General features: G+C 48.9%; 2 protein-coding genes across 6 annotated transcripts in view; one reads left to right on the forward strand and one right to left on the reverse strand.

Moving 5' to 3' along the window:
- The window catches only part of ARID1A (AT-rich interaction domain 1A), an 87,534-nt gene extending 79,558 nt beyond the window's left edge, over positions 1-7,976 (reverse strand). For 2 of the 5 annotated variants that reach the window (XM_063631368.1, XM_063631367.1), the window contains exon 1: positions 7,764-7,976. Coding sequence is in view for 3 of the 5 variants with exons in the window: in XM_055261180.2 (XP_055117155.1) it covers positions 6,327-7,463 (1,137 nt within the window). In the remaining 2 variants the exon portion in view is untranslated. Of the gene's footprint in view, positions 1-6,326 lie in introns of all 5 variants that reach the window. The other 3 variants (XM_055261180.2, XM_055261177.2, XM_055261178.2) reach the window with 3 other exon arrangements.
- LOC134735662 (translation initiation factor IF-2) lies at positions 7,462-12,677 on the forward strand. Its single transcript, XM_063632104.1, has 2 exons — positions 7,462-7,715; positions 7,895-12,677. Exons 1-2 carry the CDS (start codon positions 7,462-7,464, stop codon positions 8,583-8,585), a joined length of 945 nt encoding a protein of 314 aa, XP_063488174.1. The 3' UTR covers positions 8,586-12,677.
- Positions 12,678-14,790: the final 2,113 nt, after the last annotated feature.

Consider the following 14,790-nt stretch of genomic DNA (forward strand, 5'->3'; position numbering starts at 1 on the left):
GTTTTCCAGATGTGTGCACATAAGCATCCTGCCTAAGAAAACTAAATGCCTCTGAAGGAGATATTGTTTCTACCTTTTAAATCTCTTCCTAGTACCTAGCTGGTGTAATCACACAGGGCTATTTCCCATCCCCATTGGAATTTCCAGATCTCTCTGACTTAGAAACAATGCTCTCAGCAATAAGTCTGAAGTTCCTAATACCCTCACTACCAACATACTGGGAAAAGACCACGCAATATTAAGCAACCTATGTCAGTGCCAATCCAAGTTTTTGTGTTTTGTATTAAAACAAGCTGATAGCCTTTGGTAGTAAGTTAGCTGAACCTAAAAATCATAGTCAGGACCATAATTACATTCATATTCCCTGCTACTATATAAACAGCTAAGTCAAAAGGACACTTCCAGGACTCTGGTCTAAAAAACACTTCTTATAAAGAAAACTGGTGTCAGAGTCAATGAATCTAGTTAAAAAACATTCTGAGAAGGCAAATCTGGTCATCTCACAAGGCTACCAAAGAAGAGGACCACAGACAAGACAGCTAAAATATTCATAGATTCTTCTTCTTCTTTCATAAAAACAATGTGTCACTGAAGGAGCCCAGATATGTTTTTAATCCTAAAATGGCAATTTCAAAAACAAAGACTGTATCTACTCACATAATCCTTCAAATAAGATGCAGTGAGTCCCCAAACATTTGGACTTTGTACTGACCCAAGAACAGGGTGTAAAGGCATATTAATTTTATCATAAGTGATGCACAGAAGTCCAATAAAAACTGTGTAAATAAACCCAGGCCATTGGGTAGTGGACTTATAATCCCAAGTCCAACAGCAAAAGTGAGGATAAAGATGACACTCAAGCTGCAGTATCTTTTTTCTCCTTTCGAATATTCCAGAAATGCAAACCCAAGCCAAAAATAATCTCACCAAACTACCCTTTAAACCTCAAAGTCTCATAAGCCAAGTGTCTGGGGGTAATACTTACCTTACTATTGACAGTTAGGATCTTCTTTCCAAACTTCTATTTTCACTACAAAACTGCAATTGACTTTAACAGGATACCACATGCCCTGAACTTAGCATGCAGCCAGGGCCACAGAGGTTTCACTGCCAGGGCAGCATCTTTCCATTTCAATTTTTTTTTTTAGATCACTTCTTATCTCCACACTCACTGCCCCCCAAGACTACCCTTTTCCTATCCCCAAGTCTTTTTCCCCAATGCTATTTTACTCCACCACATGAGGAGGCTAGCACTATCTTTGCTCAAAAACTGTTCATTAATTTGCCTGTCAAACATTCTATAGAACAGTTTACATCTTACTACAGAAACCTCCTGGGTACATATTGACAGCTCAGCAAGTATTTACACAAAGCTCTGAAACATTTGGTTCCTTCAGAGACGATAGAAGATGCTGTATCAAGCAGAGAATTATCAAACACTGTTCCCTCTGCCTTTTTCCCTCCTTTATAAAGGGAAGCTTCCTTCCTCTAATATACTTAAATTACACTTCTAAACTACTAAGCCAGGAAGAGAAAGAACAGAAATTCAGGTGTACTGGAGAAGAGAAAGAATAGCATTTCCAGGACCACGTGCAAAGCACACCATGTAGTTTTTTAAACCATAGCTATGAGAAACAACAAATGCACCTACAAAATTGACCCTGAAACACAGCTTTTCCTCTTCCAGTCTCAGGAACTTTTGCTTCTCTCTCAGCAAAACTTACAGGGCAAGTCCAGGCACTCAGATTACAACCAACTGCCCAAACCAGACCCAGACCTGCCCAAACACCGGGAGTCTGGAGAGCTTAATGCTGCCTCTCTCTCCCTACCCCTCCCCAAAAGCAGCAGAATATTAACACTGAACTTATGAATATCCATTCCTCACCCCAACCCCAAGTGCAAAAGCCTCCTGGGGATCCTGAAGCAACTATTTTTCAAGTTTTGCTTTAATGACATCTACCTAACTTTCCAATGACTATTTAGTGTTTTAAAACCACCAGCCAGGTGGAATGACTAATGACAAACAGATTAACAGTTACAAGGCAACAGTGTGGTAGAGCTTTTTCTGTAAAGGTCCACAGACCACAATGGCACCCAACTGTTCAGAGCTTGTTCCTGTGAATCCCAGGAGAAAATAGCTTTGAGTTCCTTCAGCCCAGGGGAAGAGAGACCCCTGATTTACGTACAGAAAGCTGCCCTCATAACAAGCCAGCTATGGAAGCACAGATGTGTAGCATCTTAGAGTGAGAAGGTCATGCAGACCAACTTCATTTTATTGATGAGGGAGAAAATGAAAAACAGAGAAAGCAAATGACCTGCCCAGGGTCACACAGCTTAATCTGGAGCTGTATGTGGAACCTAAACCTCCTCCTTCCTCCTCCTGTTGTGAGTCCTGTGCTCTTTACCACTAATGCAACACACAACTCAAGTATGCATCAGTAATAACAACTTAAGTGTGCGTCAGTAATGATAATGACCAATCTAAACAACAAAAAACCCAGAGATAAAAGCCACAGGAATCAGGACTCCATTCAAGCCCCAGGTATTACAGCTCACTGGCAGAAAAGAACTACTCGGTGCCAATATATTTGAATACCACATTTTTACCGTATTTACAAGCTTCAGTTGCTTCTAGAATTTTGAGAGTTGAAGCCAATCAATACAACCTTTTGAGGGGCAGGAACAGGAAAGGGCCCTGCCCATTACTTTGTTAGCTTATTCCCACATTTTAAAAAAGTTCACTAACCTCTTTGCAAAAGGCCTACTGTAGACATTACACCTACAGGAGTCAATCCAACATATTAATGTTTAATACAATCCAAGACATCCTATTTCAGCAGGTGCTGCTTGTCATGGTTACTCATGTCACACACAAAGAAAGGAACCTAAAAAGTCCTCACAGGGCCCAATACACAAGAAGCCAAACTTGGTCCTGGCTGCTTTCTCTGTTCTCACACCACCATCTCAATCCTCATCACCCCAGTTCTCTCATGAACGGTAGAGAAACATGAAACCCCCACAACTAAAGTGCCATCTCAGTGTGGTTTTCCTGGTCCCTCCTACTTGAGAGAGCTCCAAGAGTCCTGTATTTCAGCCAGCCTAGAATTTCTGCCAGTAGGCATTCCCATAATAAATCTAGGATTCCTGTATCTGTTTCCCAGGAGTCAGAAATATCATTTGATGTTTCCATAGTAGAAACTAACAACCAAACTTCTACAATCAAATCCAACTTGTTCCTGGACTATTTGTTGTATTTTATGTTTTACCTTGGTAAACTGGTACTACTCTCAAAGTATTATTGCTAAAAAGCGTCCCAATAAAAAGCCTTAAATCAACTTCATGTGTGTAAATAACCTAAAACTATCATCAGTACCGGGATTCAACACTTGAGATACACTACTTATGAAAAGGAATAAAGTAAAAGTTTGTCTGAGATCTTCCCAGCTCCTGTGAAAAAGACATAGCCACAATACACACACTTACCTAATCTTTATTTCATAAGCGCAGAGTCAAATGAAAACGTTATCACCTTAGCTGTGTTAATTAAGTCTCTACAAAATATTCTTAATCTAAGACTGGGCCAGGGAAAGATGGGGACAGACCAAGACTTTTTAATTTAAGAATGTTCAAGAGCAGAGCATCATGGTCTGAAAAGAGGTTTATCCTCAAGTGGCAAAGAGGAATTCAGAACAAAGTCTGAACCTACAACTCTCACCCAAACTACTACCACACACCTGAAGCAGTCCATAAAACTGGAAGCTGCACTGTCTCTTACACAACTGAATGCTCACCAGCCCATTCCCTGGATCTCTGGGGAGTAGACAACTGAGCCGAAATTAATTAGGAATCTATGTTGTGTGGGTCTAGTGATAATAAAAGAAATGAGAAAATTCATGCAAAGGCAGCACAGACAGGCTTCCAAACAGGGACTGTATCTATTCTCCTATCATCTACACAGAAAGTGTTCCATAATTTAATGACTGAAAAACAGAAATCATTATACCAAAAGAGTTGGCTTTTTCTTTAAAAACTTTGACTAAGTATTTCCAAACCAGCAGAATTCAAATCAATTTTGCTTTTAAATGAACCCTGACTTACCACCCCAAATGACTTATTCTAATAGTTTTCAAGAGGTAAAATTTTCAGCCAAAACCAAACAAAACAAGGGGAATGAGGGGAAAGAGGTTCAGACTATAGGATGACCCAGAGACAAGAGGATGCTGTCTTTTAAGACAAAACTTTTCCTCCAGACACTAGAAAAACAATGTAACATTTCCCTACTTCTTGTCCAGATGCAGAACATCATGGAAGATGTAGAATCTAGGCACAGAGCTCCAAGCCCACCATCTAACACAGCTAATTTCAAAATGCCCAGCTCAAAGGAAGAGTAGTAAAGTAGCTCTAGGATGGGCTGGGAATACAGCTAGTAAGTGAACAAAATTTCCTCCTAGCACAAAAGCGCAAGGGGTTTGGGAGGGGATGAATGGAGCTTCCCCCTCTTTGAAAACATGTATGACTCCACAGAATACTCAATATCCCTGACCAAAAGCACTGCTGACAGAGCATGATGAAGATGGAAGAAAAGCAACAAAATAAAACAAGATAGAATAGTATAAAAAGGTACTTAGAAGTTGCAATTTCTAAGCAAATCTTAAGTGTCATTCTAGGTCATATCTTCGTATCTTGGAAGACAAGAAAAAAAGTGGAACATACATTAAAACGCAAAGGAATAAACTGGCCAGTCTCTATTTCAAAGCTTTAAAATGACTGATGACAAAACAGAAAACTAGACTTTTTTTTTATTCCAGGAAAAAACAATTTCACCAAACCAAGCCTTTAGGAGAAAGTCCCTCAAGATCATGAAAGACACCAGCTTCTCTCTAAATTAAGCTGCTATTCCAAAGTTCAATTAACAAAAGTGTTAACAAGATTCAACATGTAAACAAAGAATGAGGCCAGCCTTCCTTAAAACAGAACGCTTGAACCTAATACAAAATTCCTCAGAAAGCTCCCAGTTCTAAAAAAAAAATAACAAAAACTGTTTTCTCCCCCCCCATAAAGATCCCACATTTGCCACTCAATAAAAAGCCCAGTAAAATCATTTCAATTCTGCAAAGCAACCAGTGTCAAAATTACTCAAGACAAATGCATCTTCAGAGCCATCAAAGAAGTCATTTATACCATCAGGAAAGTCACAAAACCAAAACAAACAGCAAACCCATTGTAGAGAAAAAACTCAGCTACTGTTCTGACAACACAGAATTCATTTCAGGCTGCATAAAACATAACAAGCAAAATAAATCCAAGGTACAAGCAAAATGCCATTGCCTCCTCTTTTGTTTCGGGCACAATGTAACAAGGGCAGGCTGTCTCAGGCTTTGCTCCTGCTGATACACTATTGCTACTTAAACCTCCCTCCTCAAGGTCACAGCCAATTTCAGCTCTGGAATAAAAGGCAGATAGTGGCAGCGATGGTTTGGGTTATCACTGGCAGAAAAGCAGAGTGTAAAAGTTTATGAGCTCATCAGGATTGTTGTACCATTACATCAGAGGCAATTATAAATGGCCAAGAGCAGGAGATGGGGAGCCAATCAGATCACAGATAGGATGTCAACCTAAGACCAACTGTCTCCTGGCTTTGACAGAAGGATTTTACCTCCATAATTCAAATCCCAAACCAAAGCAATCTGCACTTACTACTCCAATCACTCAGCTGTTTACCAGCACTTCCAGGGAGAAGCCCAGGCCACTGGGCCGGCGGAGCCTAAGACAAGAGATGGCCCGGGCTGCCCTAGGTGAATCGCAGCCGGCCTCTAGCAGCTCCCAAGCAGTCCCCTGCCCTCCCCTCGAGGTCCCCCCAAGCTCTAGGGGCCCTCTTTGAAAGCACAGATGGGGGGCGGCCCAGAGGAAGGTCGGGGGACGGAGAGGAGCGGCAGGTGAGCAAAGGAACCTTCATTCAACTCCTGGGCTCCTACCACTGCCTACACTCCTAACCTGAGCCCCCAGCACCCCCTCACCCCCGGGACCAGGCCCTTCCCCGCACACTCTGCCCTGCACCCCACCAAGACCCCTAGAGTTCGAAAGGACCAGGGGAGAGGAAAAAGAGGAGCAGACACCTCTGGGAAAGCCCGACACAAAGGCTGAAGGAGGGAAGGAGAGCAAGGCAGACAGGCAGCCATTTTAAGAGAGAAGAGCCAGACAATGGCAGCTCCCCAGCAGTGGGGGCCCGGGACTGAGGGGAGCCCAAGGCTGTGGCCCGCTCACCGCAGCCGCCACCCACCCCCAGGACCACGATCGCCCCAGCCCCCCCCCACTCAGCTGTGTACCTGAGGGGTCCGGGCGAGCGGCTGCCCCCCGCCGCCGCTGCTCCCGGGGCTCATGGGCGCGTGGTGGCTCCTTTGTTGGGCCCCTCCCGAGGCGGCCGCCGCCGCCGCTGCCGCCGCCGCAGCCCCCCAACACTGCGAGGCCATGTCCGCCGGGCCCTTGCCGGCGCCCCCGTCCTGGGGCCCGCCACCGTAGTCGCCCCCGGGGTAGCCCTGGTAGCCCCGGGCCGAGCTGGGCGACGTGAGCAGTTGGTTGAGGGTGGGGGTGGCGGTGGGCTGGGGAGTTCCCCCGCCGGCCGCGGAGGGGCCGCCTCCCCCCATGGCCCCGAAGCGCTGCTGAGCGAAGGACGAAGACGACGAGGAGGCGGAGGCGCTGGAAGAGGGAGGCGGCTTGGAGCCGGCAGCCGCCGCCGCGCCGGAGCCCGGAGTGCCACCTCTCGGGGAGCTCAGCGCGTAGGCCGGGGCGGGCGGGGGGTAGGCGCTGCGGTTGGGGTAGTAGGAGTTGTACTGGTGGTTGGGGAAGCCGTGGTCGTGAGAGTTCTGCTGGGGCCCCGCGTAGGGCTCCAGGCCCCCGCCGCCGCCGCTCTGCAGCGCTGCCAGGCCAGGGCTTTGTTGTCCGCCATGTTGTTGGTGGAAGACGGCGGCCGCGGCGGCAGCGACGGCAGACGGGCTCCGGCCGTAGGGTTGCCCGAAGCCGTAGGCTGGGGGCGGCAAGGCGGCCGCGGCTGAGTGAGGAGGCGCCCCCACCCCATCGCTGCTGCCGCCACCGCCGCCGCCGGGCGGCTCCGTGAGGTTATTGTTCAGGGCGGGCCTAGGGCCCGCGTTCCCGTTCGAGTTCTTCAGGTCCGGCTCCGCGCCGGGCCCGCCGCCGCCGCCGGCTCCGCCGCCGCCGCCACCCCCATTGCTCTCGGCCCCGTCCTGCAGCTCCTTTCCCAGCGGCTGCGGCGGCCCCACGGCGGGGCCCTCGCTTTCCTGCCCGGCGGCTGCCTTCATTTCCCCGCGCTCGGCCGCTGCCGCCGCCGCCGCCTCGCCCCCCGCCTCCTCCCGCTGCTGCTGCTCGGCTTTCTTCAGCTCCGAGGGCGGCGGCGGCGGCGGGTTGCCCAGGCTGCTGGCGGCGGCGGGGGCGACCTGCGCGGCCATGATCCCCGCTGTCTCGTCCGCGGAGAGACCCGGCCCTGTCTTCGTCGTCTCCCCCCCTCCCACCCCGCCCCGGGGCCGAGTCCCCCGGGCTGCCCTCCCCACCCGCCCGGGCGGGCCTCGCGGGGCTCCGCTGCTGCGCTGCGCTCGCTCCTCTCCCCCCCGCCCCGCCGGCTCAGGCTCCGGGCTGGCGGCGGCGGAGGAGGAGGAGGCGGCGGCGGCCGAGGCGCCGGCGGCTCAGCTGCTCCCGGCTCTGTAGGCTCGGGACCCGGCTCTCCCGGCTCATTCCCCCCAAGCCCTTGCCTGGGAATGAGGGGGGCGGTGGAGGCTCCGCTCCCCAGGGCCTGGCCCCGCTGTGACTCTCCGCTTTCTGCTGCCGGAGAAAGGAGGAGGGAGGGAGGGAGGGAGGGAGGCGAGGGGGAGGGGGCAGGGAGGGAGGGAGCGGGGGGAGGGGGACCCGGGACGGGCGGGCTGGAGGGCGCGCGGCAGCAGCCGGAGCGCTGGGAGCCAGAGTCAGAGCGCGGGCCGAGCCGGGCGCCCTGCCTCCCCTCGCCAGCCGCGGCTTGGGTCGAGGCTGCTGCGCAGCAGCGGGCGGGCGAGCAAGAGGTCGGCCGCACTGAGCGACTAGAGCGCCCCACTCTCCTCCGAGTCCCCCTCACTCCGACACGAGGCTCAGCACTGCCATTTTACCCAGCGCCGTCGCGGCCGTGTGGCAAACCCGGAGTGGAGAGCGGAGCGGGCGCAGGCCGTGGAACGGACTCGCTCCCTTCCCCTCACAAAGGAGGAGGGGAGAGAACAAGCCGCGGCGGCGGCAGGCCCTCAGCCGCTTTCGCTAGGCAGCGCCGCCGCCGAAGGCTTCGGAGAAAACCCGGCCCGGAGCCCGCGCATCTCTGGAGCCTGCGCCGCCTCCCTCCCGGCGTCCCTATCCAGGTCTGTCCCCTCCCGGCCGTACCGAGGGGAGCGGGCAGCGTGAACTTTACCCGTGGCTGCAAAATTGGCCAGAGCCTGAGACCGCGGCCGCCTCGGCCCAGCCCTGACCCCCTGGCAGCGGGCCCGGTCCGTTGGCTGCTGCTTAGCACCTCTACAGCACTTTTCGTCTTCAAAGCCTTCTACGGACCCCGCTAAAGACCCAACCATTTTTACCCTCTTTGCAAGCCCGAAGGAATGACTGATCATTGTTCAGACGATTCGTTTCCCACTCGCCTGCCCTCATTAGCCGGTCCTTACAAGGCTCTGGGGGCATGAGGTCCGGATTATCCCCATTTTACAGAATTGAAAGAGAGGGGAGGGAACTGCCTGTCACTTAAAGTCAGAGGGCAGAGGAGGGTGACTTTAAAAAGAAGTGGAGTCACCAAAGCTGCCTTCGGTCTACTTGCCTTTAAAAAAAAAAAAAGTCAAGTTGTGAGCACATTCAACAATGGGATCAGAATATCAAAATGGATTTGAAGTCAAAACTGATCATCCACCACTGACTTAAAATGGAGGCCACTGAAGTTGCTTTAGGAGCATAGAACAGTTACCCAGCAGCAGAACCTAAGTTTCTCACTCCCTCTTAAGAAAACTTAGCCTACAATGACCAGTAGCCCCAGTCTCCAAAGACAGTACCTTCTAATACTGAAAACCCACAGAAGAGGCTCCAGGGACTGCAGGAACCTGAGTGTTCAAACCATTACAGAAGAGAGATGCAGAAAATGGAAACCATTTTCTCCTTGAAGAAAAGGCACAGTCCAACAAGTCACTTAGAAAATGGATGCTTCTCAGATTTGTTTTCTATCCTGTAGCGTAAAGATTGTTTAAAGTTTACCGTTACATTCTTAAGAGACCCCGATTGGGCTGGAGTTGGGTAAAAGACCAGGTTTATCTGAAAAGATCGACACACACAGAAAGCTCCAGTGTTCTCCTGATCTACAGGCCCCACCAAATCCCAGCAGCAGCCTTTTCTTTCTCAGATTTACTTGGAATGTTCTGATATGACAGGCTACAAAAGCCAGAGGGGATTCCAGCTCCTCACCAGACCCAAGGCTGCCTTGGGAAAGGCCCAGGCCAGTGTTCCTAGACACCAGCATCTCTTTTCCCCCTCAGATTTTGTAAAGGGAGACTTCGTGGCCACAGGACCATTATCTTAGATTATGCAGGGCCCCGGAGTGCTGGCAATGTCCCTGGTCACTATGAATAATTCCAAAGCCTGAACTCATTTCTCTCCCCAAGAAAACTTAGTGCATTCTACACCAAAAAGGCAAAACCTTCCTGTTAATCTAAGAGTGATGAGATTTAAAAAAAAAAAAAATCCCACAGTTTTATTCTTCTCCCCTCCCCCGGCCTCAAGCCAAGAACCAAACCAGCCTACCAAGAAGATCCGACTGACTGGTATGGGCCAGTGCCCTCTTTTCACTCGCAGTCCTCAGGGGCAACAAACTCTCCCCGGTGCATTAGGTCCTAGAAACCAAATTATAGGCTGCCTCATAAATAGAGCTTGGCTATTTAATCAACTGCCCCTGAGCTGGCAAACAGTCCTGAGTCCTGCACACAAATGAGGATTTTTTTTACACGCAATTACTCTGCCATTTTCCTCAGAGCTGGGGTGTAATGGGAAACCTGGAGCCCAGTGAAAATGTGGAAGCTAGAATGGATTTCTCTCCAAAGAAAGCCCTCATCCCCTTTCTTCAATGGCTGTGAAATATGGAAAGCGCCAAAAATCTCCTTCCCTACACGTGGGCAAGCTGTTTTGAAAACAGCCACCATTTTTCTCTAGCAATAAGGTAAAGTGCACAAAAATCTATCCACCTGAGTTGGAGGACATAATGTGGAATTTCTCTACTTTTTTTTTTTTTTTTTTTAATTCACTAGGGTTCTCTTCCACTTTTACCTTTAGAGCCCCACACCACAATCCCAGGAACTGTTGGGCTGAGGGAACTTTTTTTAGAAACTGGCCCATCAGCTTTCCCTAGGGGCAGTGGCAACGGGAAAGGGGGGGAGGGGAGGAGCTGGGCACGTGGCTGGCCCGAGCAGCGAGACCCCGGCTGGGGGCAGTGGGTCCTCCCTTCGGTGGAGTTTTCTCCCCCACGGCCCCTGCCTTTTAACCCCACACCCAGGCAGCTCAGGAATCCCGGCGCAGATTGGAGAACTAGGACTAGGACAGCGCTACCCTCGCGAAAGCGCCTCGGCCAACAGCCTGATGGCAAATATGGACTGAATCGTTGACATGGAAACCGGACTAAAGTCTCGCTAGCTCTCCCTCACAGGAGAGTTCTTATCGCCGTCCCCGACCGCACGGCACTTAGCAAACGCGGACTGGATCTGCGGCCTGGAGGATCAGGCAGAGTTTCTGGGCGTATTAACTCCAGCGGCAGAGCAGCCAAGGAAGGGGGCAGGGCTGCCAGGACAAACCGGCTGAAAATGGCAGAGGATGTGCTCCCATTTTATCCGGCTGCACAGTGTGCATGGATTGGGCCCGAGGACAAGGGAACAACCTATTAAAATCCAGAGAGTCAACTGCAAAATGTGGAACCGAGGCCTGGAGGGTTTGCTAGGAGAGGGAAACGTTTGCAGGGAAGACAGCCCTTCCTCTCTCGCAATTTGCTTCCCCTAAATGTCTGAAATACAAAACTCAAAACAAACAAGATCGGGCTCGGCTCCTTCCTCCACCCAATCCTTATGGGAGAAGTCGTCTTAAGCCCAGGGACCCTAGTGAGGGTTTGCTTAGGTTCCTAACTAAGGCGTGGAGAATCGCTGGAGCGCCAGGTTGTTGCCCCCACACGTTCCCGCCGCGGCACAGCAGCAGACACCCGGCAGAGCTCTCTCGAGTGCGAACTGGAGCTGCGAGTTTGAGCAAAAGGGCAACTATGTCAGTTGACGGAAGCCAGAAGCAGAGTTCAAAGCCTGGTGTGGATTTCCGTCTGGAGCTGTCTGTTCTCAAAGTTTGTAACTCCGTGTTAAGAAACAGCCCCAGCGGAGGCTTTGGGATCGGTGTGAAAGTCTAGCACTACCATCTGACAGCGAGCTGCAAAACTTTGGGCTGCATATTAAGCGAGGAAAGTGGATTGAAGCGAGAGTCAAGGCAATTCATTATGTTACCGGCTCCCAGACGGGAGCTATAAAATACGAACTGGATCCACACACGGAGAAAAATGGAATGAACTCGGAATGGCTCTTCGCGGTAAAACTGTGCCTGCCAAGGACCTAGAATCCCAAAGGAGCAAACCAGGAGGCCTCAAATTTGGTGGGCACACAATAAATGCTTTTCTAGATCTTTTCCCCACTCATCTCAAACTCTTAAGCAATTTAGGGTCATTTATATTTCAGAATAAGGAACACATTTTGAGAAATGTTAATTTCTGAATGAGACTTTTTTCCCCCAAAGTAGCTGTGAAAAAAGCCTCAGGCGTAAGTCAACCCGCTTATTTTGTCTCGATATAAAATAAAAATTACCCTCACCACCACCTCCCCCAAAACTAAAATAAAAAATAAAATAAGTAAAAGTCCAGGCTGGTCTGGCTTGTGGCAGGTTTCAAACAAAAATAACACCCAGGGCCAGTCTAATATAAGGAAAAAGATACCAAGGCTTTCATATTCTCCCAAGTACAGCCTTACTCACCAGTCTCACTGGTGAGCTTGCTGACCAGTGAGCTTATTTTTGTGGAAAAGACTGAGTAAAGCTACTACTAATATATTTTTTAAAAACAACAAAAAAACGGGACTGGGGTTTTATAAAACCACTGGGCAGATCAGGAATTTGGATTTCTTATTTCTGCTGAGCTCATTGAAGATTTGTATTCACCAACTAATACAAAAAATACTGTATGAAAAACCTACTTAAAGAGGCTTTCGCCGGGCGTGGTGGCTCACGCCTGTAATCCCAGCACTTTGGGAGGCCAAGGCAGGTGGATCACGAGGTCAGGAGATCGAGACCATCCTGGCTAACACAGTGAAAACCCGTTTCTACTAAAAATACAAAAAATTAGCTGAGCGTGGTGGCACCATCCTGTAATCCCAGTCACTCAGGAGGCTGGGGCAGGAGAATCGGTTGAACCCGGGAGGCGGAGGTTGCAGTGAGCTGAGATGTCATCACTGCACCCCAGCCTGGGCAACAGAGGGAGACTCCATCTCAAAAAACAAAAAACAAAACAAAACAAACATCTTGATAGCCTCTTCATAGTCAATCAAAAGAGAAACGTAACAATTTTTTACTTGGTACTTATTACACTAAGCTGTTTTTAGATCTGGAAGGCTAAGCACCAACAATATTACCAAGGTAAGGTCACCAATCTTAGCACAGAAGGCTATTGCCCAGGAACAGGAAAAGTCTGTTATCTTGGACTTCCCATGTTAAACCAATGTAGGCTGCCTTTGTTTTGTTTTCTTCTCTAAAACCAACCTAGGGAAATTTCACACATATAATATGATTATAAGGGAAGTTTTTGAGAGTTGACAAGAAAATCAGAAGGAAAAATCAAACACTGTATTCTAGGTGGAGATTTCTTTCAGCCCTTGCCTGCATAAAGCTTTCTTACACTGCCATTTTACTGAGTTAGGAAAAAGAGTCAGTGGGAAAGTTTCTCACAGCAACTCTGGAATGGATCTGGAATGGAGTCTTTTGTTCCAACACAAGTTCTGTAGAAGAGTTGGAAAAAGAAGAAAAAAACAGTGTAAACACAGACAAAATGGAGGGAGGCTGGCATGCAGTCCTATGAAATAGGATAGGTGGCTAAAAAAGCAAATGTGCTGTGTGTTCTCTGCAAAGCAACCACCTCAAGAGAATCCTCCAGCGTGATGATACTGGATGTTTTTGTATAAGAATCAAAGAAAATCCAAAGAAATCTATTAGGTATAAGACAGGAATTGAGTGGCCCCTAATGAAAAACATTCTGACTAGCTTTAATAGGGTTTAAACCCATCTATCCCTACAGAAAATGCCTATTCCCAAAGATAAAATGGACCAAACCAAAAAGTCAGGCGTGGGAGTGACTACTATAGTCATAGTAGCAGTGTGGCACTCCACTCCAGTGAAATGCAGAACTTACCAATGACACCAAGGGAAAGCTGCCAGGAAAAATCAGACTGAGTATTGGCACTTTTCCACATTATCACTTTCTTCCCTGAAATTTAACAATATTGAAACCGGATTCAGAAGTCACCAGAGGGGTTGGGGGTAGGGACCAGCAGGTTGGTTCTTATTGGCCTACCCCTCCAAAGAGACTACTAGAGACCTATATAGAAGTATGTTGTTGCTCTTCTAGTCTTGCTGTGGGAGGGAGGGAACAGGAGACAATGGAGGAAATAATCCAGCACACTTCATCAAGCCTATCCAACAAGCCATTTAAAAGCAACACGGGAGGCCGAGGGTGGCAGATCACTTGAGGTCAGGAGTTCGAGACCAGCCTGGCCAACATAGTGAAACACCGTCTCTACTAAAAGCACAAAAATTAGCTGCGCATGGTGGCAGGCAGCTGTAATCCCAGCTACTCAGGAGGCTGAGGCAGGAGAAAATCGCTTGAACTCAGGAGGCGGAGGTTGCAGTGAGCCGAGATTGCGCCACTGCACTCCAGCCTGGGCAACAGGATGAGACTCTGTCTCCAAAAAAAAAAAAAAGCACGGAAACACACACACACCTCTACCACAATGTGTATTCATTAATATAACTCATCCGCAAAGTACACTCAAGAGCACACAGTGCTGTGCAACACTAGGCACTATTTTTGCCCCAAACACCAAAACCAGGATGGAGATTACACATTTTTACTAGTCCCTTTCGACTTCAGAACAAAGCCCAAGAGCTCATTGGAGTAGTTTTCTCCTAATCACTCACAGCTACTTAAAAATATGGATACTCTAATTAGCCGGGCGTGGTGGTGGCCGCCTGTAGTCCCGGCTACTCAGGAGGCTGAGGCAGGAGAATGGCGTGAACCCAGAAGTCAGAGCTTGCAGTGAGCCGAGATCGCGCCGCTGCACTCGAGCCTGGGTGACAGAGCGAGACTCCGTCTCAAAAAATTAAATAAATAAATAAATAAATAAAATATGGATACTCTGTCGAACAGAAACCCGAGTTTGTGGCTAATGTGTTTGCCCCTTTAGCCCAGATAAAGTTGGAAGTCCAAAGTGTTTAGAAAAGAGGAATTCTAGTTGACTCCACCACACGTACCTTCCAGTTCTTTATGAAGTAGTAGCCAGTGCTTCCAAGGTGGAATCATAGGAGAGTGGAGGTACCACACAGCCTTCAGAAAGAAAATATTCTCTAGGAAAAAGCTTCAAGGTGAAGGAGGTTGCAACCTGATTGGCTACTGAGGGTTTTCAGGAGTCTATCATTATTAGTACAATTTGTCACTGATTGTAG

This window comes from Symphalangus syndactylus, chromosome 22, assembly GCF_028878055.3.
Source record: "Symphalangus syndactylus isolate Jambi chromosome 22, NHGRI_mSymSyn1-v2.1_pri, whole genome shotgun sequence".
Lineage (NCBI taxonomy): Eukaryota > Metazoa > Chordata > Mammalia > Primates > Hylobatidae > Symphalangus > Symphalangus syndactylus.